The following is a 27,397-nucleotide window of genomic DNA, read 5'->3' as shown; positions in this document are numbered from 1 at the left end:
CCGTGACAGTTAAATCCTTGTCACAAAAGCTACATGTCATTAGAAAACTCTGGCATCATGACATTGAGCAGTTTATAAAAGTATTTTTGGTCACATCTTATTAATATTAATCTGAATAATTGCAGTATCAAAAAACAGACCTGAGCTACAACAGAGAGGATGATTAATGTAGCTTTGTTTTTGGCAACAACAATAATATCCAGTCAGCCTCCCCCCTCCTTATTTCATGTTTTGGTTTGGTCCAGGTGCACGTGCACGTGCTCCCAGCTGATGCTGAGCCTAGAACTGGACCTCAGCAGGAGAAAGAGACAGTAGGATGGGTCCAGTATAAGTAAGCTCTGCTTTTCAAAAAAGAAAAGCAAAACAGCTGGAAATTAAACTCATAGTGAAGTCCATATGAATGAAACTGCTTGTCTTTCCTAGTGTTTGTTAGCTTACTTCATTTCTAACAAAAGCCTCAGGACAGACATATTATTTATTTATGAGATCATCGTTGAACTTTTAGTCTTTTTTTGTAAAACTCATTCAAATGTGTTTTGGTAAAATTATCCACAACTCAAAGACATCACTTAACTACTTATTGACACGTGTTGAGCTCTGGCCTTTTCCAGAGAACTTCACTGTTTGTTTTTATGAGTATTTATTGATTTATTATATTGTAAAATCACATCATCAGCAAAATGCTAAACAGAATAGGTTACTATACCAGGAAGAGGAAATAGAAGTGTGCGATCATTCTCAGTAAACAAATCCAAAACAAACCCTGTGCACACTTTTTATTGCAGTGAACACATATAAATGAAGTGATTGTGGCCGGCCTGTTCAGAGTCAATAAAAAGAAAGACTGTCTATGTAACTGTAAGAGTTATACACTTAATCTTTAATTTTTGCTTGTTTGCCACTTTATTTGCAGTGTGTACAAATGTTTAAATGCTCTTGTGTCTATTACATTTTTTAAATAAGCCAAACTAAACAAAACCATAGACTTTTAAACTAAAGCAGATCATTACCACTGCTGTGCCAGCTAGGCTGTCCTGCAGATATCCGACACTCATGTTGGGAGTTTGTCGCTTTCTATCCTAAAATGTGAAGTCCAGCCTTAAAGCTTTCTTCATCAGCTTCATCAGCTTTCTACAGCTCTCATCTTAACTCCCACCATAAAAGTTTACTTAAGATTTTTAAAATGACATTTCTGACAATGAAAGCTGATAGTTGAAAGCGCATGACTATTTTTTTCTAGTGACTCTACGTTGGCCTTCTGTAACAAAAAAGGAGTGAAGAGCTCACGTTTTAAGATCTGATCTAAATGTTCCACTTTGCCAATGAAGGACCTTTATGATACAATAAAACTACAGCAAAGTCCAGATACTTAGGGTAGTATAAGGGTACTCTATTTAATTTGTAAAATATGTGTACACACACACACACACACACACACACACACACACACACACACACACACACACACACACACACACGTGTAGAAAAATATTTAGTATACACATCCAGAAATGCATATACTATTATATATTGTACATATATTTATTAGTTTCAGATGTAGCCATTCTTGTATTTTGCTTGTTTACATTATTGTATTTTGCACAACTCTGTTGCTTGTGAAGCTCGCACACAAGAATTTCACTCACATGTGCTGTACCAATGTACCTGCACATGTGATGTGACAATAAAAGTGATTTGATTTGATTTGATAATTTGGTGACCTGCAGAGAAGGTCTGAATTCAACAAGATATGAGCAGATGCTTTACAAACTAATTTCCTTGAGAGCCTAAAGCTGGTATAAAAAGTAAATTGGTGAGTTGAACTAATCAGTTTCATCACTCTAAATATAAATTCATGTCTCTTATCCTTGATGTATATCCTAACATTGACCATGAACACCACAGCCTGCAGTGGAGCAGCCCAGCACAGTTCATCACTAAAAATAACACGTTTCTACAGTTTGTTTTTCAAGACACTTCAGAAGAACATAGTTCAGCAGCATATCATGTTCAGATAAGCGAGCCGTCAGATGTCTTATTTTCTTGTTACTTATAAAGTGTCTCTGTCAGTGGACTCAACACCAGGCTGCAGTACACAACAAATTAACTCATTCCCAGTAATACACGTTCATCTGTCTATCAGACTGAGTTGCTCATTAACTGAAGGAACCAGAACACAGTTCTGCATCGTTCCAACCCAAATAGTGCAGATTAAAAGTATTTTTCAGTTTCTAAGGGCAGTTTATCCGTGTTGCACAAACAGAAGCTAAATTGAGAGAACACTGGTGATCATTCCACTTCTTTGCTTCAAACACGTTAGTGTGACCACAGTGTTCATTTGTTCCTGCGTTGTCTGGTTGTCCTGCATGCCAGTAGACGAAACTCACTGCACAACCATCAGACCACATCCATCTGCCTTCTTTATGGAGGTCACTCAGTCCAATCCAGGTCCATCCCTCAGCATGGTCAAAGTTCTTAATCAAAGATTTAACAAACTCCTCTTCCTCCTGGCTGTGGATAGACACCAGGTTGGCTCGCTGTGACACACAGTAGAGCTCTGCATCAGCCCAGCTCATGTGTGTGGCCACATATTTGTAGCAGCGGCCATTGAAGCTGTACCAGAACATGGGACAGCTTTCTTGCAGTAGTTGAACTCTGTGGTCATCTGAAGAAGACACAGCAGTCAGAACTTAATGAAAAAGCAGGAATGAAAGGGATCAGGTTTTTGTCAGTGTGACAGACTTTTTTCTTTGGGATTCTTCAGAGACGGCACATCAGACAAGCATGTCTGCACAGTTGATACTGTGAAAGTTAAAGCATGCAGAGAAGTAAGCTGCTCTTATTGTGTTTACCAGCAAGTATTTATCATAACTCTGTGGTATAGTAAAACTAGTGCTGTCAGCGTTAATCTCATTAAAATGACTTTAACGCCATAGCCGCATCAACGCGGGAAGGTGCAAGGTGTCAAAGCCTCAGCACAGTTAGCTCGTTAATGCATTAGTGTCGTCCAGCCCCACAGATGGGGCGATCCGTGATAACTTGCTAACGGAGATTAGCCGCGTTAAAGCGGTTATGGCTTTAATGTCACTTTAACGAGATTAACAAGAGTAGAACCCATCTGATGTTGGGAATTTTGTAGAATTTTGTATCATTGACTCTGCTTAAATAGAGACATCAGAAATATGCACAACATGTTCTCGAAGTGAAATAAAAAAGACATAAATAAAGGGAAAAGTAGAGAAAAGAGCAGTCAGAATATGAGACAGTTACCAAGTTGGAGCTTCACTTCATTTTCATCAGACGGAGACTCAGAAGGAGCACCCAGAGCCAGACTGAACAGGAAGAGGAGCAAGATCATGTTGGAGCTTTAAGTCTCAAAGTGTGATGAGGAGCTGCTGACGCTTCTTTGTACAGGATGTTCAGATTTCTGCAGAGTTGAAGCTGCTTTCTTTTATAGCTGAGCAGAGCGAGATTTCACTGCTGGTGTGACATCATTGGCCACATGGACCAAAGCTTTCCACTGTACACAATAACAATAAACATAAGCCAGAAAAAACATCACATGCCAAAAAGTTAATAGTTGTTGAACAGTCACGTTTTCTTGGTACTTCCAGGAGAACGTGGCTGTTTTTGATGTAATTCTATATTTATGGTTTGTTCAAAGGCCTTTTCAGCTTAATGATTAAAGAAAGAGGACAGTTGTAACAGGAAGGGGCAAGCAGAGCTGCTCTCATAAATGAAGACAGAACATTTACACACGCTCATACTTCAGTTGATGCATAAGGCAGCAACTTGGGGTTATTATGTTGGCCACGGATATTTAGCACGTGGACTGGAGCAACCAGGGATCAAACTAGACCCTTCCAATTAGTAAATCACCACCTGCTCCACCACCTGAGCTACAACCACCCAAAGTGGCTATATGTATATAAAATTCCCACTTGCCCCTGTTATGTCCGACTGTTATCTGCTGACCTGCACTTTTCTAATGTTCACGGCTCTTTGTGAATTTAGCCAACTGAATTCAACAAGATATAAACAGATATTTCTCAAACTAATTTCCTTGAGACCATAAAGCTGGTATAAAAGGTAATTTGGTGAGTTGAACTAATCAGTATCATCACTTTAAATATAAATTCATATCTTTTACCCTTGATGTATATCCTAACATTGACCATTGTAGCCCAGTGGCAAACAGATGGAATTAGAGACTGTTTATTGTAATTATTATTAAAGGTGTTTTATTTTGTTCAGTTAAAAGCACTCATGATTGGAGAGAGACTCTAAAGAAAAAATCCAAATTATTTTGTATGGAATTGCATTATTTGTGTTATTTATTTATTTATTTTGTTTCTCAAAGGTTATTTTTTGACCTGGATACAAATGCAGTCCAACCAATGGGATTGTTTGTCCCGCCTTGTTTTTCATGTTTGGTTGCGCTGCTAAGGCTGCTTAGACCACACGCGCCATAGCAGTACCTGTGGGGAAAACGTGGTAGCTGTTGAAACAGCGAAGCTGTTGGTGTCTGCTTGATTAGCCGCCAGATTTGGATAGCCGAAGCTAGTTTTATGAATACGAAGTGCTTTGCACTGGTCAGGTTTTTTTGAGTTGGAGAAAGGAGCCGAGACTCCTCGGAGAACATTGGATTACAGACTTTGTGGAAATCCGCAGAAGAGGAATAATTTTCCATTGCAATGGATGGCGAGCCACAGCCCATTTGGAATTGAATCTTGAAGTCTGGTTGCCTGAACTGTGGTAGGACAAAACAGTGCAAACCATACATCGATCGTGGACTGAACTCACACCAATAACTCACCAGATCACCAAACAGGCCCGATCTGGATCCTATTGACACTTTAAAAGACCCGGGTCTAACATTCTTTTCTTTTTTATTTTGGGTATCTGTGCGCGCACACACAATTTTGGTTGTTATTGTAAAGGCAATACAGTGCACAAATTTCAAATACAGTTAAACTATTGCTTCATCATTTGCAGTTGTGTTTTCATTGTGGTTACCCATCCTCTGGGCTCCTGTCGTTCCTGAAATCTTCTGATTTGCCCATTGTTTATATATTTTGTTAAATACTGGTTACAGTGTAAAAGTGGCGAGCCAGCCAGGAGCCTTGAATTAATGGGTGACGATAGTGAAGCATATTTTGTGTGATTGAGCTTTTGGTAAGACCGTCTGTCGCACCAAAAGATGGATTTTGTTGAAAAATTAGGTATTAAGGTCCCAAATGCTGTCATAGTGCGTGGGGTAACAGGATCAGAAAAGGATGAAGAGATTTTTGAGTTCTTAAAGCAGTACGGCTCTATTAGTAGGGTCCTCACCATTGATGATCAAGTATCTGAATTCAACAAGGATCAGATAGTGGAGTATAACTCAGGAGTAGCAGTGCAAACATTAGGACCCTTGTTGCCCTATGTCCACCCCTCAGCTGCCAATCCTGATGTAGTATTTTCTGTACATGCTTTGACAGATGTTTATTCCCAGAGAGTTGGGGGGAGTGTCACAGATACTTACCTGAGTGAACTGCGAGGAATAGCCAAGCTAAGTGGGAAAGATTTTGAAGAGGTACTGAGAGAGGTGATGACAAAAATTGAAAAGTCTGTGGGTGTCGCCGAAGAAAGTGTTGCACTCAGTACTGAGGTTGAAATAGAGGAAGTTGATCATACTGACAGGCCCAGCCAGACCCCTGCTACTTTTATTGAATCAGCTGGTATTTCAGTCTGTCCTAAGCTTGGCCACGCTGATGATGAATATCGCACACCGACTTTAAGCTCTGGAACCAAGAGATCCCTGACTCTAAATCCTGGTGAGCTTAACCCACCAGACGTACAGAGAATTGTGGTTGAACACATTGTAAAGAGTGATGATAAGATGTCACGTACCCATTCCACCTTGAGACTGAGAGCTTTTTCTGGGAAGATTCCCCGGCCATATAATGAAGCTGATTATGATACTTGGCGCTCTCATGTTGATTTAATGATGGAGGACACTTCTGTTTCTGACTTGGAGAAGACTCATAAAATTCTCGAGAGCCTCCTCATTCCTGCTTCAGATGTAGTTCGACATCTTGGACCTGAAGCGCCACCATCTACCTACCTGCAATTATTGGAATCTGCCTTTGGCACAGTTGAGGATGGGGAGGAATTGTTGGTGAGGTTCATGAACACGTTGCAAGATCCTGGAGAAAAACCCTCAGCTTACCTGCATCGCCTGCAGGTGGCATTGAACCGTACTGTACGCAGGGGAGGTGTACAGCCACAAGAGGTCGACAAACACCTCCTGAAACAATTTTACAGGGGTTGTTGGAATCATGACTTGCTTGCTGTCTTGCAGCTAGAACTTAAGGATCGACAACCCCCATCACTCGCTGAGCTTTTGTTGCTGCTGCGTACTGCAGAAAGTAGGCAAGAAACAAAAACTAGTAGAATGAAACGGCACCTTGGTACTACCAAACCTAAGGTTGTCTCCCATAGACAGAGTGTTCAGGAAACAAGCGAAACACAAGCTGAATCTGAATCAAGTGACCTAAGTAAGTTAAAGAAGCAAGTTGCTGACTTGAAGAGTCAATTGACAGCACTCTTGAAACAAAGAAAACCCACTGCTTCTAAGAAAGAACACATGCAGAAAGATGAAACTAAAAAACCTGACCATGCAAAGACTGAACCAGGGCCCCCTCCACACAGCGCTTTAACTGTAAAGCCAAAACCGTGGTACTGTTTCCGTTGTGGGGAGGATGGTCATATTGTGGCCACCTGTGAGTCAGATCCAAATCCTGCCCTGGTAGCTGCTAAAAGAAAGGAACTGAGAATCCGTCAGCAGTTATGGGAAAGCCAACACCGAAACACACCTTCGTTAAACTGAATTCAGTCCCTGTCGTGGGACAGATGGGGACTGCAACGGGTCAAACACGTCCCGCTGATAAGAAGCCTAAAGTGACCACTAAGAAGGGTGCCGTGTTAACATTGAATGCTGAGCGTGGTAATTTCAAATTACCCAAAGGTTTAATAGGGGCGAAAACTACAGCACAGGTTCAAATAGAGGGCAATTGTGTTAGCTGCTTAATGGATACAGGCTCTCAAGTCACCACTGTTCCCCAGTCGTTTTACAATCAGAACCTGTCACAACATGAGATCCGGCCTCTCTTTGAGCTTTTGGAGGTTGAAGGAGCCAATGGCCAATCTGTGCCTTATCTAGGCTACATTGAGATTAATGTTGTATTCCCCAAAGAGTTTTTAGGTGCTGAGGTTGAAGTCCCCACACTAGCATTGGTGGTTCCAGATGTTCGTACAGTCCCCCAGCCACTAGTTTTGATAGGTACTAACACACTAGATCTACTTTACGAACTCCATCGTGATACCTGTCCTGAAGAGTATGAACCATCACAATATGGTTACAAAGCAGTGCTAAAGATTTTGGGGCTGCGACACAGGCAGTGCAAGGATAACCGCCTTGGCCTGGTCACCTCGCTCGGAAAATACCCCCAGCTAGTTCCAGCAGGACAAACCGTAGTGTTAGAGGGGTTCATTGATGTAAACAGTCATACCACTGAGAAATCTGTCCTCTTAGAACATCCCTCCTTGTCAGCACTGCCAGGTGGGGTGTTAGTTAAACCTTGCCTCATTGACTTGCCCCAGAAAGCGCCATATAAAGTGCCAGTCGTAATGACTAATGAGCTGGATCATGATGTTGTTATTCCCCAGAAGTGTGTGATTGGGGAAATCAGTGCATTTCATCGTGTTCTCTCACATGAGCATTGTGTGGTGACACCAGATTCTAGCACCAAGCAGAAGCTAGGCCTCAACTTCAACTTCGAGGACTCACCCATAAGTGCTGAGTGGAGAGAGAGAGTAACACAAAAACTTGCCAATATGCCGGAGGTCTTCGCGCAAAATGACATTGACTTTGGGAGAACTAATCAGGTAAAACACCAAATCAAGCTATCTGATGAGACTCCATTTAAGCACAGGGCACGCCCCATACACCCAAATGATCTGGAAGCTGTCCGAAAGCACTTGCTAGAACTTCAACAGGCAGGTGTGATCAGGGAGTCCACATCACCCTTCTCTTCTCCCATAGTGGTGGTGAGGAAGAAGAATGGGGATGTGCGTCTCTGTGTTGATTACAGGAAGCTCAATCTGCAAACAGTGAAGGATGCTTATGCACTCCCAAACTTGGAGGAGACTTTCTCCACGCTGACTGGTTCCCAGTGGTTTTCTGTCCTCGACTTAAAATCTGGTTACTACCAGATTGAGGTTGAAGAGGCTGACAAACCGAAGACAGCTTTCGTTTGTCCCATTGGATTTTGGGAGTTTAACCGTATGCCGCAGGGCATTACGAACGCTCCAAGCACATTTCAGCGTCTCATGGAGAAATGCATGGGGGATATGAACCTGAAGGAGGTTCTTGTCTTCCTTGATGACATCATTGTTTTCTCTAAAACGCTGGAAGAACATGAGACCCGACTGATCAAAGTTCTCAACCGTCTGAAAGAGTACGGGTTGAAATTATCCCCTGAGAAATGTAAATTTTTTCAGACATCAGTGAGGTACTTGGGACATGTTGTGTCTCGTAATGGGGTGGAGACTGACCCTGAAAAAGTGAAGGCTCTGCAAACTTGGCCAGTGCCTACTGATCTGAAAGAACTGAGGTCTTTTCTTGGTTTTGCAGGGTATTACAGACGCTTCATTAAAAGCTATTCTAACCTAGTGAAGCCCCTCACCAATCTGACCTCAGGTTACCCACCCCTTCGCAAAGGTACCAAGCCCAAAGCTAACACTCCTCAGTATCATGATCCGAAAAAACCCTTTGGTGAGCGATGGACTCCAGAGTGTGAACAAGCTTTCCGAGCGATCATTGAAAAGCTAACTACTGCTCCGATCTTGGGTTTTGCTGACCCCAAGTTGCCCTACACTCTCCATACGGATGCCAGCACTATGGGGTTGGGTGCTGCTTTGTATCAGGAGCAGGAGGGGCAGATGAGAGTAATAGCATATGCTAGCCGAGGTTTGTCCAAGAGTGAGTCTCGCTACCCTGCCCACAAACTAGAGTTTTTAGCTCTAAAGTGGGCAGTTACAGAAAAATTTTCTGATTACCTCTATGGTAGCCAATTCATGGTTGTAACTGACAGCAATCCCTTAACATATGTTCTGTCTACAGCCAAGTTGGATGCAATGAGCTATCGTTGGCTAGCAGCACTCTCCACGTTTAACTTCCAGCTTCAGTACAGAGCTGGAAAGTTAAATTCTGATGCAGACGGTCTTTCAAGACGACCACATGGAGAACTGCTCAATGACACCGTTTCACAAAAAGAGCAGGAACGTATACAGCGGTTCACTGAAACACATCTGTCTGGTCAAGGAGTCACTCTTGGCCCAGACGTGGTCCCAGCTATCTGTGAGAGGCACCTCATTGGCTGTAGCCCAAGTGAAAACAAAGAGATGGATTGTGCTTTCACCCTGGTAGACTCTTTGGCCATGTCTGTATCTGCTATACCAGATGAGTTTGTGAATGAAGATCAGTGTGGTGGGTTACCAGTTATTCCCCATATGCCAGTAGAGCAGCTAAGGGCAGAACAACGAGCTGACCCGTGTTTGAGGGAAATTATAGCTCAACTCGAGACTGGGGACAAGGTTCCACCCACCGTTAGAAAGCAACTGCCCGATATTCCCTTACTAATCAGGGAATTCAGTCGCCTTGAGCTACACAATCAAATACTGTACCGAACACGACAAGATGGAGGTTGTGTAACCTGGCAACTTGTTCTTCCAGAGCAGTTTCGAGACACAGTCCTCCATAGCCTCCATGATGATATGGGCCACTTAGGGATTGAACGCACTCTCGACCTGGTGAGAACAAGGTTTTACTGGCCAAGGATGGCTGCAGATGTTGAGAAAAAGGTTAAAACCTGTGATCGCTGTGTTCTGAGAAAATCCCTTCCTGAAAAAGCTGCTCCTTTGGTCACCATAAAGTCCACCAGACCTCTTGAGCTTGTTTGTATGGACTTTTTGTCCATTGAGCCTGATAGGAGCAATATTAAGGACGTCCTCGTACTTACAGACCACTTTACTAAGTATGCCATTGCCGTCCCAACTCACAATCAGAAAGCTCAAACAGTTGCCAAGTGCCTGTGGGATAATTTCATCGTCCATTACGGCATTCCTGAACGTTTGCATAGTGACCAAGGGCCTGACTTTGAGTCACACATCATCAAAGAACTATGCAACATCCTGGGTGTTCACAAGATTCGTACTACGCCCTACCATCCTAGGGGAAACCCTGTAGAGCGTTTTAATAGGACGCTGTTGAGCATGCTTGGCACATTGGGAAACAAGGACAAATCACAGTGGCATAGCTTTGTGAAACCATTGGTTCCTGCGTACAATTGTACAAAGAACGACGTTACAGGGTACTCACCTTATGAATTAATGTATGGCCGTAAACCCAGATTGCCCATTGACCTGGCTTTTGGTCTTCCCCTCAGAGACGACGGCTACAAGTCACATTCGCAATATGTGCAAAGTTTGAAGTCACGTCTGGAAGAGAGTTACAGGATCGCGGCACAAAACGCAGCAAAAATTGCTGACAAGAATAAGACCAGATTTGACTTGCGTGTAACCGCTTCTAAATTGGAAGAAGGAGACAGAGTTTTAGTGCGTGCTGTACGCCTAAGAGGGAAACATAAGCTTGCTGATAAGTGGGAGTCAGATGTTTATGTGGTGGTAAAGCAGGCGGGAGATCTCCCAGTTTACATAATAAAACCTGAGAACAGAGACGCTCCTTGGCGAACTGTCCATCGAGATCTCCTACTCCCTTGTGGTTTTGTCACACCCACTAAGGAGAAGCCTGTTATGACAAACTCCACACGCAAGCCTGTAACACGGCAATCAGCTAAACAGTATGATGAGACTGAACCTTCTGAGACAGAGGAGGATACCGTTTGGTTTCGTGAGAGGCGTCCCAGAGAAACCATTCGATTCACCACATTGTACGAGATTCCAAAATCATCCCCTGACACCGATGATGGTGAGGCAGCACAGATAAATTTAACTGAAGACTGCTTAGCTGTTAATGATACGGTAGTCAGAGAAGACTTGTCTCATGGAAATGCAGAAATCATTTTGGAGGATACTGCCTTGGATGCCGTGAGTGAAAAACGCTCAGCTGCTGATGTACCTGGAAGTGGAAATGACTTAGCAGACACATCCACCTTTCAGGGAGATGTTCTTCTAAGCAGAGAAGACTCTGACAGTGAGCCTGAGGCCTTTAACAAAGAAGATTCACAACAGAGCGTGGAAGGTGATAAAACGGACACTCTTCGACGTTCAGTGAGGAATAGAGGTCCGCCAGAAAGACTGCAGTACACCCAGTTGGGTAATCCACTGATATCTATTGTGCAATCCTTATTCCAAGGCTTGAGCTTAGCTTTTACTGATGCTTTGCAAGAGAGTAAGGAGGTTGGAACTTACCAGGAGCCACTCTCTCAAGTGGTGAGGTCACAGCCATCTCCCATGCAAAGGGACTTGCATGAATTTAGGAGGGGAGAGTGTAGCCCAGTGGCAAACAGATGGAATTAGAGACTGTTTATTGTAATTATTATTAAAGGTGTTTTATTTTGTTCAGTTAAAAGCACTCATGATTGGAGAGAGACTCTAAAGAAAAAATCCAAATTATTTTGTATGGAATTGCATTATTTGTGTTATTTATTTATTTATTTTGTTTCTCAAAGGTTATTTTTTTGACCTGGATACAAATGCAGTCCAACCAATGGGATTGTTTGTCCCGCCTTGTTTTTCATGTTTGGTTGCGCTGCTAAGGCTGCTTAGACCACACGCGATATAGCAGTACCTGTGGAGAAAACGTGGTAGCTGTTGAAACAGCGAAGCTGTTGGTGTCTGCTTGATTAGCCGCCAGATTTGGATAGCCGAAGCTAGTTTTATGAATACGAAGTGCTTTGCACTGGTCAGGTTTTTTGAGTTGGAGAAAGGAGCCGAGACTCCTCGGAGAACATTGGATTACAGACTTTGTGGAAATCCGCAGAAGAGGAATAATTTTCCATTGCAATGGATGGCGAGCCACAGCCCATTTGGAATTGAATCTTGAAGTCTGGTTGCCTGAACTGTGGTAGGACAAAACAGTGCAAACCATACATCGATCGTGGACTGAACTCACACCAATAACTCACCAGATCACCAAACAGGCCTGATCTGGATCCTATTGACACTTTAAAAGACCCGGGTCTAACATTCTTTTCTTTTTTATTTTGGGTATCTGTGCGCGCACACACAATTTTGGTTGTTATTGTAAAGGCAATACAGTGCACAAATTTCAAATACAGTTGAACTATTGCTTCATCATTTGCAGTTGTGTTTTCATTGTGGTTACCCATCCTCTGGGCTCCTGTCGTTCCTGAAATCTTCTGATTTGCCCATTGTTTATATATTTTGTACATACTGGTTACACCATGAACACCACAGCCTGCAGTGGAGCAGCCCAGCACAGTTCATCACTATAAACTAGCTTAGCTTGAATAAAACTGCCTGTTATAGTATTTTCATTCAACCTCTGAATAACAACAAAAAAAAAAAGATATTAAAAAAAAGATATGTTTCTTCAGTTTGTTTTTCAAGCCACTTCAGAAGAACATAGTTCTGCAGCACATCATGTACAGATAAGCGAGCCGTCAGATGTCTTATTTTCTTCTTACCAAGCTGTGTCTCTGTCAGTGGACTCAACACCAAGCTGCAGTACACAATAAATTAACTAATTCCTAGTAATACACAAAGCTTTCCGTTGGACACAATAAATCAAAACAGAAGACAAAGAAAATCATGAGATGCCAAAGAACTTAATAGTTTTTAAGCAGTAACATTTTCTTTGGACTTCCAGGAGAACGTGGCTGTTTTTGCTGTAATTGTATATTTATGGTATGATCAAAGGCCTTTACAGCATAATGATTAAACAAACAGGAAAGCTCACAGTAACAGAAAGAGACAAATAGATCTGCTCTAGTAAACACAGAGCGAGCTAATTCCCTACATTAACAAGCATTAGCTCTCATTCTCTTTAAGTTTTTCTATAAAATTTAATAAGGAAGAGCTTTGTTCTTTCCTTTGGAGGCGATTTTAGGTTCAAACTTTTAGGGGGGTCAGCCCCAAATGATAATCTCATGCATACAGTGCTAAATAATTAATGTTAATGGAATATGCTGTTTGTCATCACCCCTTTTCTCATTTGCAAACTTTCAAAAGCAGCCTAATTAATTGGATGACCTTTCCCACTGTGTAAACAGATGTTGTCAATTTTGGATGTCAAATTTTGGGCCACTGAAGGAGTTGTTTTGTAACGTTTTTGATGTCCACTGAACAGCTACTGTTGATGTCCGTGCATCTTAGGTGATGAAGAGGTGAACAGATAACCTGCGCCTTTTCCCAGGCTTGCTCACACACCTGCAACTCATTGCTTTTATCTGTACTGTCTATTTAAGGACTAGCTGTGACAACGTGACTTCACTATGGTGGCAAATTGGCTAAACTTGTTTGATGATGACTTTTGTAAATTCTGTTCTGTCGCCTTTGTGTCTTGTCTGCTTACTAATTACCCACCTGAAGTTCCTGCCTCACTCACTGAGAAATGCACCTGCCTGGAGTCAAAGACCTGCAACTTGACTAGTACAGCAACGACACTCAGACACAGCAGTCAAAACTTGATGAAATACAAATAATAACTGTTTGACTGACTGTGTGACTGACATTCTTTCTTTGATGTACCCTCTGAATGTCACGGCCTGGTGGATCAGCAGGTAGCTGATCAGTAGCATTATTGTCTCTAGTTCTTCTTTATCTCTCTCTCTCGCTGGTGCGGAACTCACTGTGGATTCACACCCTCAGCCCACGCACCCGTTGTGTGGCTCGGATAGCCTGGATCCGTCCCTGTTTACCCTGAGAGGATTCCTTGTCATGAGTGATTGGAGAGTGGCTGGCAGCAAACAGTGAGTGACCGAAGAGGAGCGAGTGTTTTCCCCCTTTCCTCCTGACCTTGGATCCCTGGAGCCCATACTCCTGTCACCTTTGTATATAGCACTATTCCCTGCCTGTCTGTACACACACCTGGTGAAATGTGTAATAAATACCACTGTGTTTATCTCAAGTTGAAGGGTCCTGCGTGAAAGTTCTCAGTGAACCGTGACACTGAAGAATATCAGATAAGCATGTCTGCACAGTTGACACTGTGAAAGTTAAAACATGCAGAGAAGTAAGCTGCTCTTATTGTGTTTATAAGCAGTCTTTATCATAACTCTACAGTACAGTAGAACCCATCTGACATGGGGAAAAAATCTATGTTACAACCCAACACCAAGAATTTTGTATCACTGACTGCTGAAACACAACAAGCAGAAAATCTTGGAGTGTTTGATTAAAATAATTAAACACACACACACACACACATAAAGTTAAAATACAAGAAAGGAGGGAAGAGTCAGAATGTGGGATGGTTACCATGTTGTAGCTTCACTTCACTTCCATCAGAATGAGTCTCAGAAGGAGCACCCAGAGCAAGACCGAGCAGGAAGAGGAGCAAGATCATAAGATAAGATAACCTTTATTAGTCCCACACGTGGGAAATTTGTTTTGTCACAGCAGGAAGTGGACAGTGCAAAAGTTATGAGGCAAAAATTAGAATACAATAAGAACAAATACAGTACACAACTGTACAGAATAGAATAAAATAAAATACTATATACAGTAGAATAAAATAAAATAAATATACAATAAGATAAAAATAGAATACAAATACAAATACTATATACAACTGAGTAAAAATACAACGATGACAGAAAGGATTATTGCACTTAGTATTATTGCATATGTATGGATGTGTGTGCTTGATCAGTTAAAGTCTTTATTATGGAGTCTGACAGCAGTGGGGAGGAAAGACCTGCGAAATCTCTCCGTCCCACACCGTGGGTGCCGCAGTCTCCCACTGAAGGAGCTGCTCAGTGCTGTCACAGTCTGCTGCATGGGGTGGGAGATGTTGTCCATCAGGGATGACAGCTTAGCCGCCGTTCTCCTGTCACTCACCACCTCCACTGGGTCCAGAGGGCATCCTAGAACAGAGCTGGCCTCATGTTGGAGCTTTAAGTCTAAAAGTGTGATGAGGAGCTGCTGAAGCTTCTTTGTACAGGATGCTCAGATTTCTGCAGAGAGTTGGTCCTGCTTTCTTTTATAGCTGCCTGAGAGGGTGTTTTCCCTGATCACCTTGATTTCATTGGCAAAATGATTGACCAAAACTCTCCACTGTAAACATCAGTAACACCGGGCAGTAAAGACCATCAGATTCTAAAGAAATTAATAATTGCTGAAGAGCCACGTCCTCCTGGCAGACTCAGAAGAATGTGACTGTTTTTGCTGTAATTCTGCATTTATGATATGATCAAAGTCCTTTTCAGCATAATGATTAAACAAACAGGAAAAGTTGTTGTAACAGGAAGAAAGCAGCTCACAAGCTCTAGCTATGGCCTGTTCTAATAAACAAAGACAGAACAAATTCTCAACATTAAAGAGGACTCAGCACCCAGAGCAACCCAAACAAGAAGAGGAGCAAGATCATGTTGGAGCTTTAAGTCTCAAAGATGATGAGGAGCTGCTGAAGCTTCTTCCTACAGGATGTTCAGATTCCTGCAGAGAGTTGGAGCTGCGTTCTTTTATAGCTGCCTGAGAGGGTGTTTTCATTGCTGGTGTGACATCACTGGCCAAATGGCCCAAAACTCTCAACTGTACACAACACTAAACATAATCCAGAAAAAAAAACATTAAATTCCAAAGACATGAAGAAATGTTTGTTTTTTGATGTATAATTTGTATGTATTGCACCATAAAGGTGTTATCAGCACAATGACTAATCAAACAGGACAGGTCAGAGCTCTAACAGGTAAAAACTCCTGAGTTGCTCCATTACACAAAGACAGAATGAACTCCACACAATCAAGAGGATCCTCTCTTAGTACTGGACCCAGAGATATGTGACTGCTGTGGCAGGTCTGATGGGAGTAAATGACAAAATAGACGAACTATTAACAACTTTTTTTTTTTTTTACTTTTCCACTTTGAGATATTTACAGTGTATACAAATGTCTAAGCACCCTTGTGTCTGTTACAATTTTAAGGCATCCATAATAAAACCCCTGCAGTAACCAGACTAATCTAAAAGCAGATCATTACCACTGCTGTGTCAGCTACACTGTCCTGCAGATATTTGGCACTCGTGAGAGGTTTGTGTGACGTTCTTAAAGCTTTGTTCATCTGAGCTTCCACCATATCTCTTTACTGAAGTTTCCTGATAACATTTCTAACAGTGGAAACTGACATTTGGAAGTGAACCTCTATCTTTTTATAGCCCTCCAGCAGTTTGTATATAGAAACCACTTAAGAGAGTTATTTAGTTACTGTAAGTAGGATTTCTACAATTGATCCATTTTTATGCAGGTTTCCTGTTGTGAAAAAAGGGAGTGGAGAGCTCATGTTTTAACATCTAATCTAAATGTTTCATTTTGCCAAGAAGGACTTTTATGATATGAATTACAGTACAGCAAAGTACTTGTGTCAGCAGAGGCGGAGCCAGACATTTGAAACACCCGGGGCTTAGCCCTTTTTTTTGGGGGGGGGGGGGTGTTTAGAAATGACTGAAAGATTAATAGGCACTGTTTTGAGTTTTGTTCAAAAAAGAAAAAATATATATCACATATGCAGGACACCTGCATATGTGACAGTGTGACAGTTCAAAATCAGGACTACTGAGGATTTAACCAAGACAGAACCAGAATCAGAACTAGATGATAGTAGCACTAAAAATCATCATAGACCTGCACTACACTTATTTTTTTTAATTCTACCAAAGTCCACTATTTAGATTGAGAAAAGTTTATATAATTATTTAGCCTTGTTGTGCAAACAAGCCTGCATAACTTAATAAATATAGAATTTGAAAAATAGCAAGCCTAAAAAGAAACACTAGGTACGAGATACATGAGGACCTATGATACGGTGATACTTTTGGTAAACAACCATTTGACTAACATGTGTGTCTCACCTGGGCCCTGTTTCAGAAAGCCGGTTTAGTGCAAACTCTGAGTAAGTATACCCTGAGTTAACGAAAACTCTGGGTTTTCGGATTCACAAAGCGAGTTTAGATTAATTCTGAGTGAGTTACTATGACGACACACTCCGTGAAGCTAACCTGCCCCCTAGCAGGTTTACTTCAACTAACCCTGACGTTCTCCGCCTCTTTGTCGGAAACCTGACTGTAGGAAGTGTCAGACATGGCGTGTCCCTTCCTTGAAGAGCCAGTAGATGTTGAAGCCCAAATTCTCCGCAGAGCTCTCCGGAGAGTGATTAGAGCGCGTTTGGACATTTTATCATTTCCTGATGATTTCCTGTGTGAACGTTACCGTTTTTCAGCACAATCTATAAGTTATTTGGATAACATCCTCAGGCCTAATATTGCTCATGTGACACATCGCGGACATCCTCTCAGTTCTGTACATATTATTTGTATCGCACTTCGGTTTTTTTGCAAACGGGAGCTTTCTGTATAATATCGGTGACGCTGAGCACGTTTCCAAGGCTACCGTCTGTCGGGCAGTCAGGAATGTTACAGTTGCACTGAAACGTCTCCTGCACTCGTCTGTGGTGTTCCCCGGTCATAGACCCACAAGATTCATCAAAGAGGGATTCCACAAAATTGCAGGTAGCAGGATGAACAAAACTTAATTCATGATGTGGTGATACTTGAACTACTACTTAAATTTTACATTTATTCTCACGGTTCCCAGGCGTGATTGGCTGTATAGATGGCACTCACATTCCAATCATTGCTCCTTCAGTAAATGAAGGAGACTATGTGAACAGGAAGTCCGTCCACAGCATTAATGTACAGGTACATAGTTCCCTGTAGCATTTCAAACTAACAAATTATTTCATCATAGTAATGGATGCTAATTTGCGTTCTCTGCACTGTGAAGATCATATATGATGCTGCCAACATTATCACAAATGTGGAAGCCAAGTGGCCAGGCTCTGTGAGTGGTGGTGGTGGAGGACCCCCACCTGTTTTTCGGGCCTCCGCTTTTTTTCTAGTGGCCATAACGGGTCACATTTGAGCATACAGAGTAAGCAAATATGTACTTGTTATGTGCTCAGATAATTTCAATAAGTGCTTACAGAAAGAAAATTAATGTAGCCTCTAACTGCAATTGATTTACATCGGACAAACAGACCAAGCACTATGGCTCATAATACAATTACACCTTACCTGTTTGGACTATGTTTTTATACTTCATTTTTACTTGCTGCCAGGGACGTTTGGGGCTTGTTGGGTTGCACCTGCGCTCACATCACATCACAAAATAAAATGTATAAAATAACAAATAAAATAACATATGATAAAATAACGTGTTAAATGGGTGGAAATCCCTCGATCAATGTTTAAATTAACACTCACGCATTGACTCTGTCGGCTATGTTTTGCCATGCATGCTCCCTTTCTTTTGCAGCTGAGGCTGTGTTACTTTTTTTCTGCAAAATTTGCATGTTATCGGCATATACTGCCATCAGAATTTCGGCCTCAAGCGCTGTAAAATACATTGACCGCGCCTTCTTTCCCTCCGTCTCCATGGTGACTCGCTTAATCTGTGCTCCACTAATCAGGGCTTTATGTATCCTCGTGCGCGCGCTTAATTTGGGGTTAAAGCAACTCCGCGTTGACTGAACTACTTGTTATCAGCCTTTCTGAAACCGAATATTCCGAGTTGGACAGTTCGGGGTTACTCAACCCTGAGTATCGTTTTTCATTCTGAGTTTTCTAAACCGGCTTCCTGAAATAGGGCCCTGCTCTTGTTCATCTCTGTTCTGTCCTCATTCTCCTCTCTCTCCCTCTCTGCTCCTCTCTCTCCCTCTTTGTGCTGACAATCATCAAATATACAGTTGAAACCAGATAATTACACACTCTTCAGATCAAAACACAAACACTTTTTTAATTGTAACATCAAATCAGACTAAATGTTTATTTTTTTAGATTGATAAATATAAAAAACATATTTGTTAACTTTAAGAGTAAAGAGAGAAACTATCTGTATTTCTTAATTGTAAATGGCACCAAATTGTATTCAAAATTGAGCCACACTTATGGAGCTCCACAGTTCTTTTCCTGGTGTTTTGGTTGACATCTCTTGATTTTCCCATTTCAAAGAAACAGGCTCTGTGTTTTGCCTTATATGCATCCACAGCTGTGCCACCAATTTACTCACATGGACTCTACTGACCTATCACAAGCTTCTTCAGCTCAGAATGGAATCGTCTGGAGTTTTCTTATTAATTAACAATAAACTTAGTGTACATGTACTCCTAAATTTGATGAAAGTGATAAAAAATAGACAGCTCTGTCTCTCTTTATTCTGACATTTAACTAATTCAAAAGATATTTCAAATTTATTTATCCAAAACAAGTTTACTCTAAATTGATGTTGCACAGTAAAAAAATGTTTTTGTGTTTTCCATAAAGTGTATGTAAATATCTGGTTTAAACTGTGAATATACTGCTGTGTATTGAAGTTCCTCTTGTTTTGCATAGAAAAATACTGAACAACATACAAAGCATAATATATAAAATACTACCAGAGTTTTTTTCTTTGAAAGAAGCCCCTTATGTCCATTCTTGTATATCAGTGCATTACTGAAACCGGTTTATTTAGCCGTGGAGGGAAACAACTGAAAATATGAAATAAACACACATGTAAGCTAAGACTCTCTAAAGCAGGGGTGTCAAACTCAAATACACAGTGGGCCAAAATTCAAAACTAGAACAAGGTCGCAGGCTAAAATTAATATTTATTGAAAAATATCTTCCTCCAGATTTAAGAATGAATCTCTTCTTATGGACTCAAACAAGTTTTGCTGAAAAACTGAATGTGGAACAAGCAAAGCTTAATACTAAACAATGTATATATTAGCTGTATAATACCAGTAGGCCAGCTCTAATAGTAATTTGGTATGGCTTCGCGGGCCAAATGTAATTAGGCTGCGGGCCAAATTTGGCCCGCGGGCTAGAGTTTGACACCTATGCTCTAAAGAAACAGCATTGTTGCTGTTCGGCTTTTCATTTCGCCATTTGTTGATTCACTTGAAGAACAAGTAACGTAATATGGGTCAAGTGATCAGTTTGATATCAATCTTTCGTGATACACCGTCATATTTACATTATTTGTACAGTAGGAATGATTTGTTTTGGTACCTGGTCAAACTTCAGTTCTCCTTGCCTAGCTCCGTTTCTCCAACAGCTCACTAGTAGCAGGAGCTGCCCCGCCCCGCTTAGTGTCTGAGCTCGGATCATACCAATATTAGGGGGGATTTACGCACAGTCGTAAATTCCCACAGTGTGCACTATGTGCTTCGAATATTGTGTGTAGTTTTTTTGCTTTATACAGTTGTCAGCCAGGCATCTAACTATGAAAAGATTACACTCCAAAAGACCCCGGGCTTCTGAAAAAACAACCCGGTCTTAAGCCCAGTAAGCCACCCCCCCGCTCCGCCACTTGTGTCAGTAGTATTTGGTGACCTGCACAGCGGACTCCATTCCTCCAATCAAACATGCACAAAGAGAAAAGGTGAGAGAGGCTGTCAGCTCGGGAGTGCAGAAGGAGAGCATGACCTTCAGTAGCTTCAAGTGTTAAAGGATCTTTTAATTCCACATTAACGAGTTCATGACGTTTTGAGATTTAAAAAACAAACAAACATGCATGTTTCTTTTTTAAATGACATAAAACTTAACAGAGAATTGCTTTTTAACGCTATATTTTAAAAGTAAACTGGGCCATAGTTAGCAAAGGGTAGAAGCCGACACAGTTAAGCATCAAAAGGAAAATATGATCATCTACTTAATCTGAAGTGTTAACAGATCCCCTTCTGGAGATTATTTATAGTCCCAAAGTCAAATATGAAATTTTGTCAATCAAGGCAAAAGTTGAAATACACAGAGAACAAAGTGGCTCTTATGATGTTTATTAGCAGGTCTTTATCATAACTCTATGATTTAGGAGAAACCATCTAGTATGGGAAGAAAAAAATCCATATTATAATCCTACAATAATTGTTTTTGTATCACAGTATCTGATGAAACAAAAAACATCAGAAACATAAAAAAACATATTCTTGGAGTGTTTAACTAAAAGGTGCTAAAATGACAAAAAACACAAATAAAGCCCAAAGTAAATAAAGAAAAGATTAGCCAAACTACAGGACAGTTACCAAGTTGTAGCGTCACTTCACTGCCATCAGAAGGAGACTAAGAAGGAGCACCCAGAGCCAGACTGAACAAGAAGAGGAGCAAGATCATGTTGGAGCTTTAAGTCTCAAAGTGTTATAAGGAGCTGATGAAGCTTCTTTGTACAGGATTCCTGCAGAGAGTTCATGCTGCTTTCTTTTATAGCTGCCTGAGAGGGTTCTTTTACTGCTGGTGTGACATCAATGGCCAAACTGACCAGAACTCTCCACTGTAAACAACATTAAACACAAGCCAGAAAAGACCATTGAATTCCAACGAATACCGACACGTGACTGTGACTGTTTTTACTGTCCAATTATATTCTATTGTGTCATAAAATGCATTGATTAAGTAAACAGACAGGTCAGAGCTTTTACAGGAAGAGAAAAGAAGAGACTCCCGAGCTGCTTTAGTAAACAGAGAGACAACAAACTCTCTCCATGCAAGAGGATTTCTTTCTTTTTTGCGTCGATGCTTGGAAGATAACTCTGACAGCAGGGGGTCTGAGATTTCAAAGGCATCTGAAGTCTTTATTTTTCCCTAAGAATCAGTAAGAAATGTAAATTCTATAGAAATACACATACAGCTTATTTACTTGATTTTTATCCTATTGGATGCAAACAGCTATTTTACTTTTCTGTAATTTATTAATATCTGATCCTGACAGGACACATATTGCTACTGTCTGACCTTGTACCAAATTTGGAAGAGCCTACAAGCTGAAGTGTTTTTATTCACTTGTTCTGAGCCCATTAAAAACCACCAAGGCTGCAGCTGAAGGGATAAATCTAACAAATTTTTCACCCCCAAACCTACAGTGACAGGTTTTGGGGTGCTTCAGAAAACTTCATTTTGCAATAAGTAATATGTACAGTATATACAAAAACAACTATTCTAGACCTTATAGATAAACAAACTTTATCACACATTACACAGCCAAACACTCTGCCTGTTTGGAAGCTGGAAGTTGGAGGGGCCATGCTGGTCTTGATGGGTTCCAATTTATAGCCAGCCCCAAACAAATTTTACATCATGGGCCACATACAGCCCACTTTGATCTTAAGTGGGCCAGACCAGTGAAACTCCCCTTTCTGTCACTGTAAAGAAGTTACTTTTTTTTTTTTTTTTTTTACTGTTTTTCTACATGAAAAGAAAAGGCTGCTGTGACAAAGAAAGAACCCTGTTAGCACAACTCTTTGGACATAAATTGTAAAAAATAAACATGTATAAAATTAAGTTTTGGGAGCTCATTAAATAAAATAAAAAAATGCATAAATCAAATAAACTAAAAATTATGGTAGCACCGAAGAATCACAGTGTAAGTAATTTCAATGTCATGAACATCATTTTCTGAAGTTTACCTGCTAATCTTTCCATTTAGGAAGCATAAATATTGTGAGTCCATTTCACATGCTTTGGTGCAAATGACACTGACAACTGGCCAAAGATTATCAAAAAGGGAGTGATTTTACAAACTGTTGCTCTCTCCTTGTCCCTTCTCACGGATTTTCTCTAGTTTTGCTTTTTTTTAGTGTCCTTATCACTACTGGTAGCATAAACAAATGCTACAAGCACATTCATGTTGCAAAAGGCACACCAGTTTGTGTACATTCTCTTTGTTTCCATACAGTAGGTGAGTGGTCCTGTTTCAACTGGTGTTATAGTCAACATACTGGGAGGAAAGCAGGTGGTGTTTTATCCATAGTTAACTGATTAAAGTTCCCAGAGATTAACACAAGCACCTCGGGATTCTGCAACAGTGGAGTGGATGACATTACTCACAGTCTCTGAGTCAGATTGGAGGAATGTAAACAATTACAACAATATTCAATTCAATTTCAATTCAATTTTACTTGTATAGTGCCAAATCACAGCCACAGTCACCTCAGGGCACTTTATGTCACTGAGGAAGCCAAGAGAGAGGTACAACAGTGTGTGTGAATTCTCTGGGAAATAATAGGGACACTGATTTACAGCCAGAAAGTCAGTGTTTGCACACCCAAACATGCTGTTGCAAGAAGGTCTGCTGTGAGTCCCAGGCACAGTCTCAAGAGTGTGTAGAAGATACCAGGAGAAAGGCTGTTACCTGAGAAGAGCATCAACACACCATCAACAACCTTTATTTTCCTGATGAAAACAAGATGATAACTTAAATAAAACCTAATGCACGAGGAACAAATCTATGATGAAATGTACTGACACTTTAATAAACAATAAAATAAAAATAAAAAGAACTAATCTCCTTGTGCAGTAAGGTTAGATGTGCACATTTAATCTGCTGCTGTTAAAGCAGAAGGGAGGGAAGATTTAAAGTCAATGTTTGGTATGACTTCAGTCTTCTGGAAAGGTTCTCCAGATTTCCTAAAGAACATTCAAAGCTAATTTTTTTAGGTGTTAACTTTACAGATGGCTGTAGACACTCATTGTTGCACCTCTCTCTTGGCCTCTTCAGTGATATGCTTCTGTGTTGTTTTCTTTTTAGAATGAAGCCAAACAATAAATCTTGATAAGATTGAGTTATTTCTGGTAATGACAAAGATACAAGTGGATTTTAGCCATTTGCATACTGATTAAACTTGTAAAGGATCGCTGTGTGGCAGGCAGGAGATTGGACCCAAAATGGAAGACACACAACACATGGGAAATACAGCTTTATTTGGTGACTCAAGGAAAAGATACAAACCTAAACACAGAGAGGGACACAAGGGAAGACACAGCATGAAGGAGGATGCAACACTGACACAGAGAAACACAGGGCTTAAATACACTGGGGAATAACGAGGGGAATGAGACACGGGAGGAGAGCACAGCTGAGACAAATCAGACATGACGAGACAAGGAAGCAAAGCAGAATACACTTACATGAGACACAAACCTTCAAAGTAAAACAGGAAGTACACAGAGACAGCCTGGAGGGAGAAAGAGAACATGGGGGAGCACATGACGGGATGAGGAAACACAGAACTCATGGAGTGGGAACAAAGCACAATACTCACATCACTATATCCACTTAGACACACAGAGGGAGACGGGGAGGTCATCTACGCAGAGGGAAACCTATTAAATACACAGGAAACTAAACAGAGAAAACAGGAAACCTAAGAACACTGGACACTATGGAATAAACTAAGATACAAAGAGAACCTTAAACATCAAACATAATACAAAAGACACAAGGAACTCAAAATGCTGGGTCGAGAGACCCAGGATTCTGACAAAACTGGGGTAACTGCCATAGCTGGACTGGCCATCGGGCATACCGGGCATTTGCCCCGTGGGCCGATGGTGATTTTTCGTTTTTATGGGCTGATGGGTTTTGTTTTTTTTGTTTTTTTTTTGTTTTTTTTACCGTAACGGTATAAACACTGAAAGGTGGTGGATTGGCCAGATGCTGGGAGATGTGTAAAAATAACTCAATTGTTTGGTGGTGGCTATTGTGGAGCTTCCACAGATTCAGTAACATTAGCAAGTGGTGGAGGCCAGCAGATGCAACACGCTGGCAGGTGGATGATGGAAAGGCGGGAGGAGCAGAGACCCGAGGCGGTGAACTGAACTTCAGGTAAGAAGTTATGACCTGCAGTCTATCTGGGTCAGATATAAACCAAGTTTAGGTGGAGTTTATTTTCGTTATGCTGACTTTTTACAGTCAGTTACAATAACTTGTACTGTGTACTAACTAGCATGACAGAGTTTCTATACAGCTGGGCGGGTGCTTTGATGTTACTGATGTTGAACTTGTTTTATCTTATTTTGTTCATAAGGTTAGTTAGTAGAGTTGCCAACCATCCCGTAAAAAACGGAATCGTCTCGTATTCAGAGAAAATATTGCGCGTTTGGTATTGAGGTGAAAAGGAACCCAGTTTGTCCTGTACTTCAGCTACAATGAAAAAGACACAAAGCTGGAGTTATTCTGTGTCTTTGCTGCACAGCTGCCTCTTCTTCATTCATTCTCCCCCCTCCCTCTCCTGTTTCTGCTTCAATCATGAAACTGATCAATGATCAGCTGATCGGCTTTTCTCTCTTGTTTGTTTATCGCCCACTTTGCGCCAGAACGGGGAAACCGGCGGATGTCGCGCTAAACAACAGCTGCACGTTTAAGCTTAATCAGCTGTTGTTAGAATTTATTTAATATTAATTTCTAGTATCAGCTGATGTTTGCTGGAGCCACAGCTGTAAAGCTACTGGTCATGATGTCTGGATATGTGGTGAGAGGGAAACATGAAGATGAAACCAGGAGATGTCCTTACTGGATCATCAGAGCTGAACAGGTGATGGAGAAACAGGTTTACCTTTTAGGTGACATGAATGAGTTGAAGGGAAGTTATGAACTGTTTCTGAGACACAAATAACACCAGGATCCTTTTTTTATGTAGCTGACAGCTGGTAACTGTGCAGGGGCGGGTCTAGCAAAGTTTTGCCAGGGGCCAGGTAGGGCATTAACAGGGAGAGGGGGGCACAAGGAAATACTTTTCTTTCTTATTCTCATTTAAAATATCTCGCTTTTAACAAATAATTATCTGAATCTTACGTTTTCATCTGATGTAAAATGTATAGAAATCCATTATTGTACATAGTAATTTTTTTAGGGTCCCATCATAATTTCTTCAGAAGTAGCTAAGTACTGTATATGATGCCAGTATTTTCCCACATTTTCTAGATACTGTACCAGTACTGGGTGTAAAATGCCATCAAAAAGTCAATTAGTTTTATTCTTTCTCACCTGTCTTTCTATCTCCTTTCACTTTTTAAAGGTTGCCATGTTAGAAAAAATATTTTGCCCTGCCATGCTGTTTATTGATGTGGCAAATGAATGGTTTATGAAAATATATCTAAATCTGTCATCAGTAATCAGTAATGATCATGTCTCACCTCTAGTCTTCTCTGTCTTAATTTCAGGTTTTCACCATGTGTAGATAGTTCAGGAGGTTAACTCGACCAAGCAGTCTACTTTCGGGTACTGTTTAGAATACCACAATAGGAGGATGGTGTAGGTTTAAGTTTAAGATACATATATACCAACAAGACAGTGTACATCACTGTGACAACAGCGTTTGTTTTCATTCAAAGGATTTATGGTTTTTCCTATAATACCTGGTGGGCCGGTCTCTAGTCAAAATGCCTGGGCCGATTTTTTGTGCAGTCCAGCCCTGGTAACTGCTGTCGCAGGGCATGTGCTTACATGTTTTGTCACATGCCTCGCAACCCCAGAGACACACAGTGGATTTACTGATTATGAATTTTCATTATAACTTTTCATTCCTTTTAATTTAGAGCAGTGTTAATAACTTATGTACCAACAAAAGTCTTTGCGATGAGTAAATATCCCCTTGCCAGATGCCAATTGTTGATTCCAGATTCATGAAAATCAAGTTTCTAGAAATTTTGTGACTTTTGCAAAAACGCATAAAGACAGACAGCATAAACAGTGAAGGTTTACATGTACAGTTCAGTTTCTAAGGGCAGTTTATCCGTGTTGCACAAACAGAAGGTAAATTGAGAGAACACTGCTGATCATTCCACTTATTTAAGTCACCGATACTGTGAACACAGTGTTCAGTTTTTCCTCCAAGTCCGTTGTTTGGCTCACCAGCATTCCAGTGGGTGAAACTCACTGCACAACCATCAGACCACATCCATCTGCCTTCTTTATGGAGGTCACTCAGTCCAATCCAGGTGTATCGCTGAGCATGGTCAAAGTTCTTAATTAATGATTTAACAAACTCCTCTTCCTCCCTGCTGTGGATAGACACCAGGTTGGCTCGCTGTGACACACAGTAGAGCTCTGCATCAGCCCAGCTCATGTGTGTGGCCACATATTTGTAGCAGCGGCCATTGAAACTGTACCAGAACGGGGGACAGCTTCCACGCAGTAGTTTAACTCTGTGGTCATCTGAAGAAGACACAGCAGTCAGAACTTAATGAAAAACAATCAATAACTGTTTTTGTCAGTATAGCTGAATTTTTTTTTTTTTTTTGATGTACCCACTAAAGAATATGAGAAAAGCACATCTGCATAGTTGACAGTGAAAGTTAAAACGTGGAGATAAGTAAGTTGCTTTTTTATGTTTACAAGCA

General features: G+C 41.0%; 1 protein-coding gene across 2 annotated transcripts in view; it reads right to left on the bottom strand.

Annotated features, from left to right (window-relative positions):
• Positions 1-1,664: 1,664 nt before the first annotated feature.
• The window catches only part of LOC113014169 (lactose-binding lectin l-2-like), a 32,720-nt gene continuing 6,987 nt past the window's right edge, over positions 1,665-27,397 (bottom strand). The window contains exons 2-3 of one of the 2 annotated variants that reach the window (XM_026155528.1): positions 3,271-3,520; positions 1,665-2,665 (exon numbers count right to left, since the gene is read on the bottom strand). In XM_026155528.1, the coding sequence (XP_026011313.1) occupies positions 2,232-2,665; positions 3,271-3,358 (522 nt within the window). In that variant the 5' untranslated portion in view covers positions 3,359-3,520 and the 3' untranslated portion in view covers positions 1,665-2,231. Of the gene's footprint in view, positions 2,666-3,270; positions 3,521-26,411; positions 27,213-27,397 lie in introns of those variants that run through there. The other variant, XM_026155527.1, reaches the window with a different exon arrangement.

This window comes from Astatotilapia calliptera, chromosome 22 (assembly GCF_900246225.1).
Source record: "Astatotilapia calliptera chromosome 22, fAstCal1.2, whole genome shotgun sequence".
Lineage (NCBI taxonomy): Eukaryota > Metazoa > Chordata > Actinopteri > Cichliformes > Cichlidae > Astatotilapia > Astatotilapia calliptera.
This window is presented reverse-complemented; position numbering and strand designations above follow the sequence as displayed.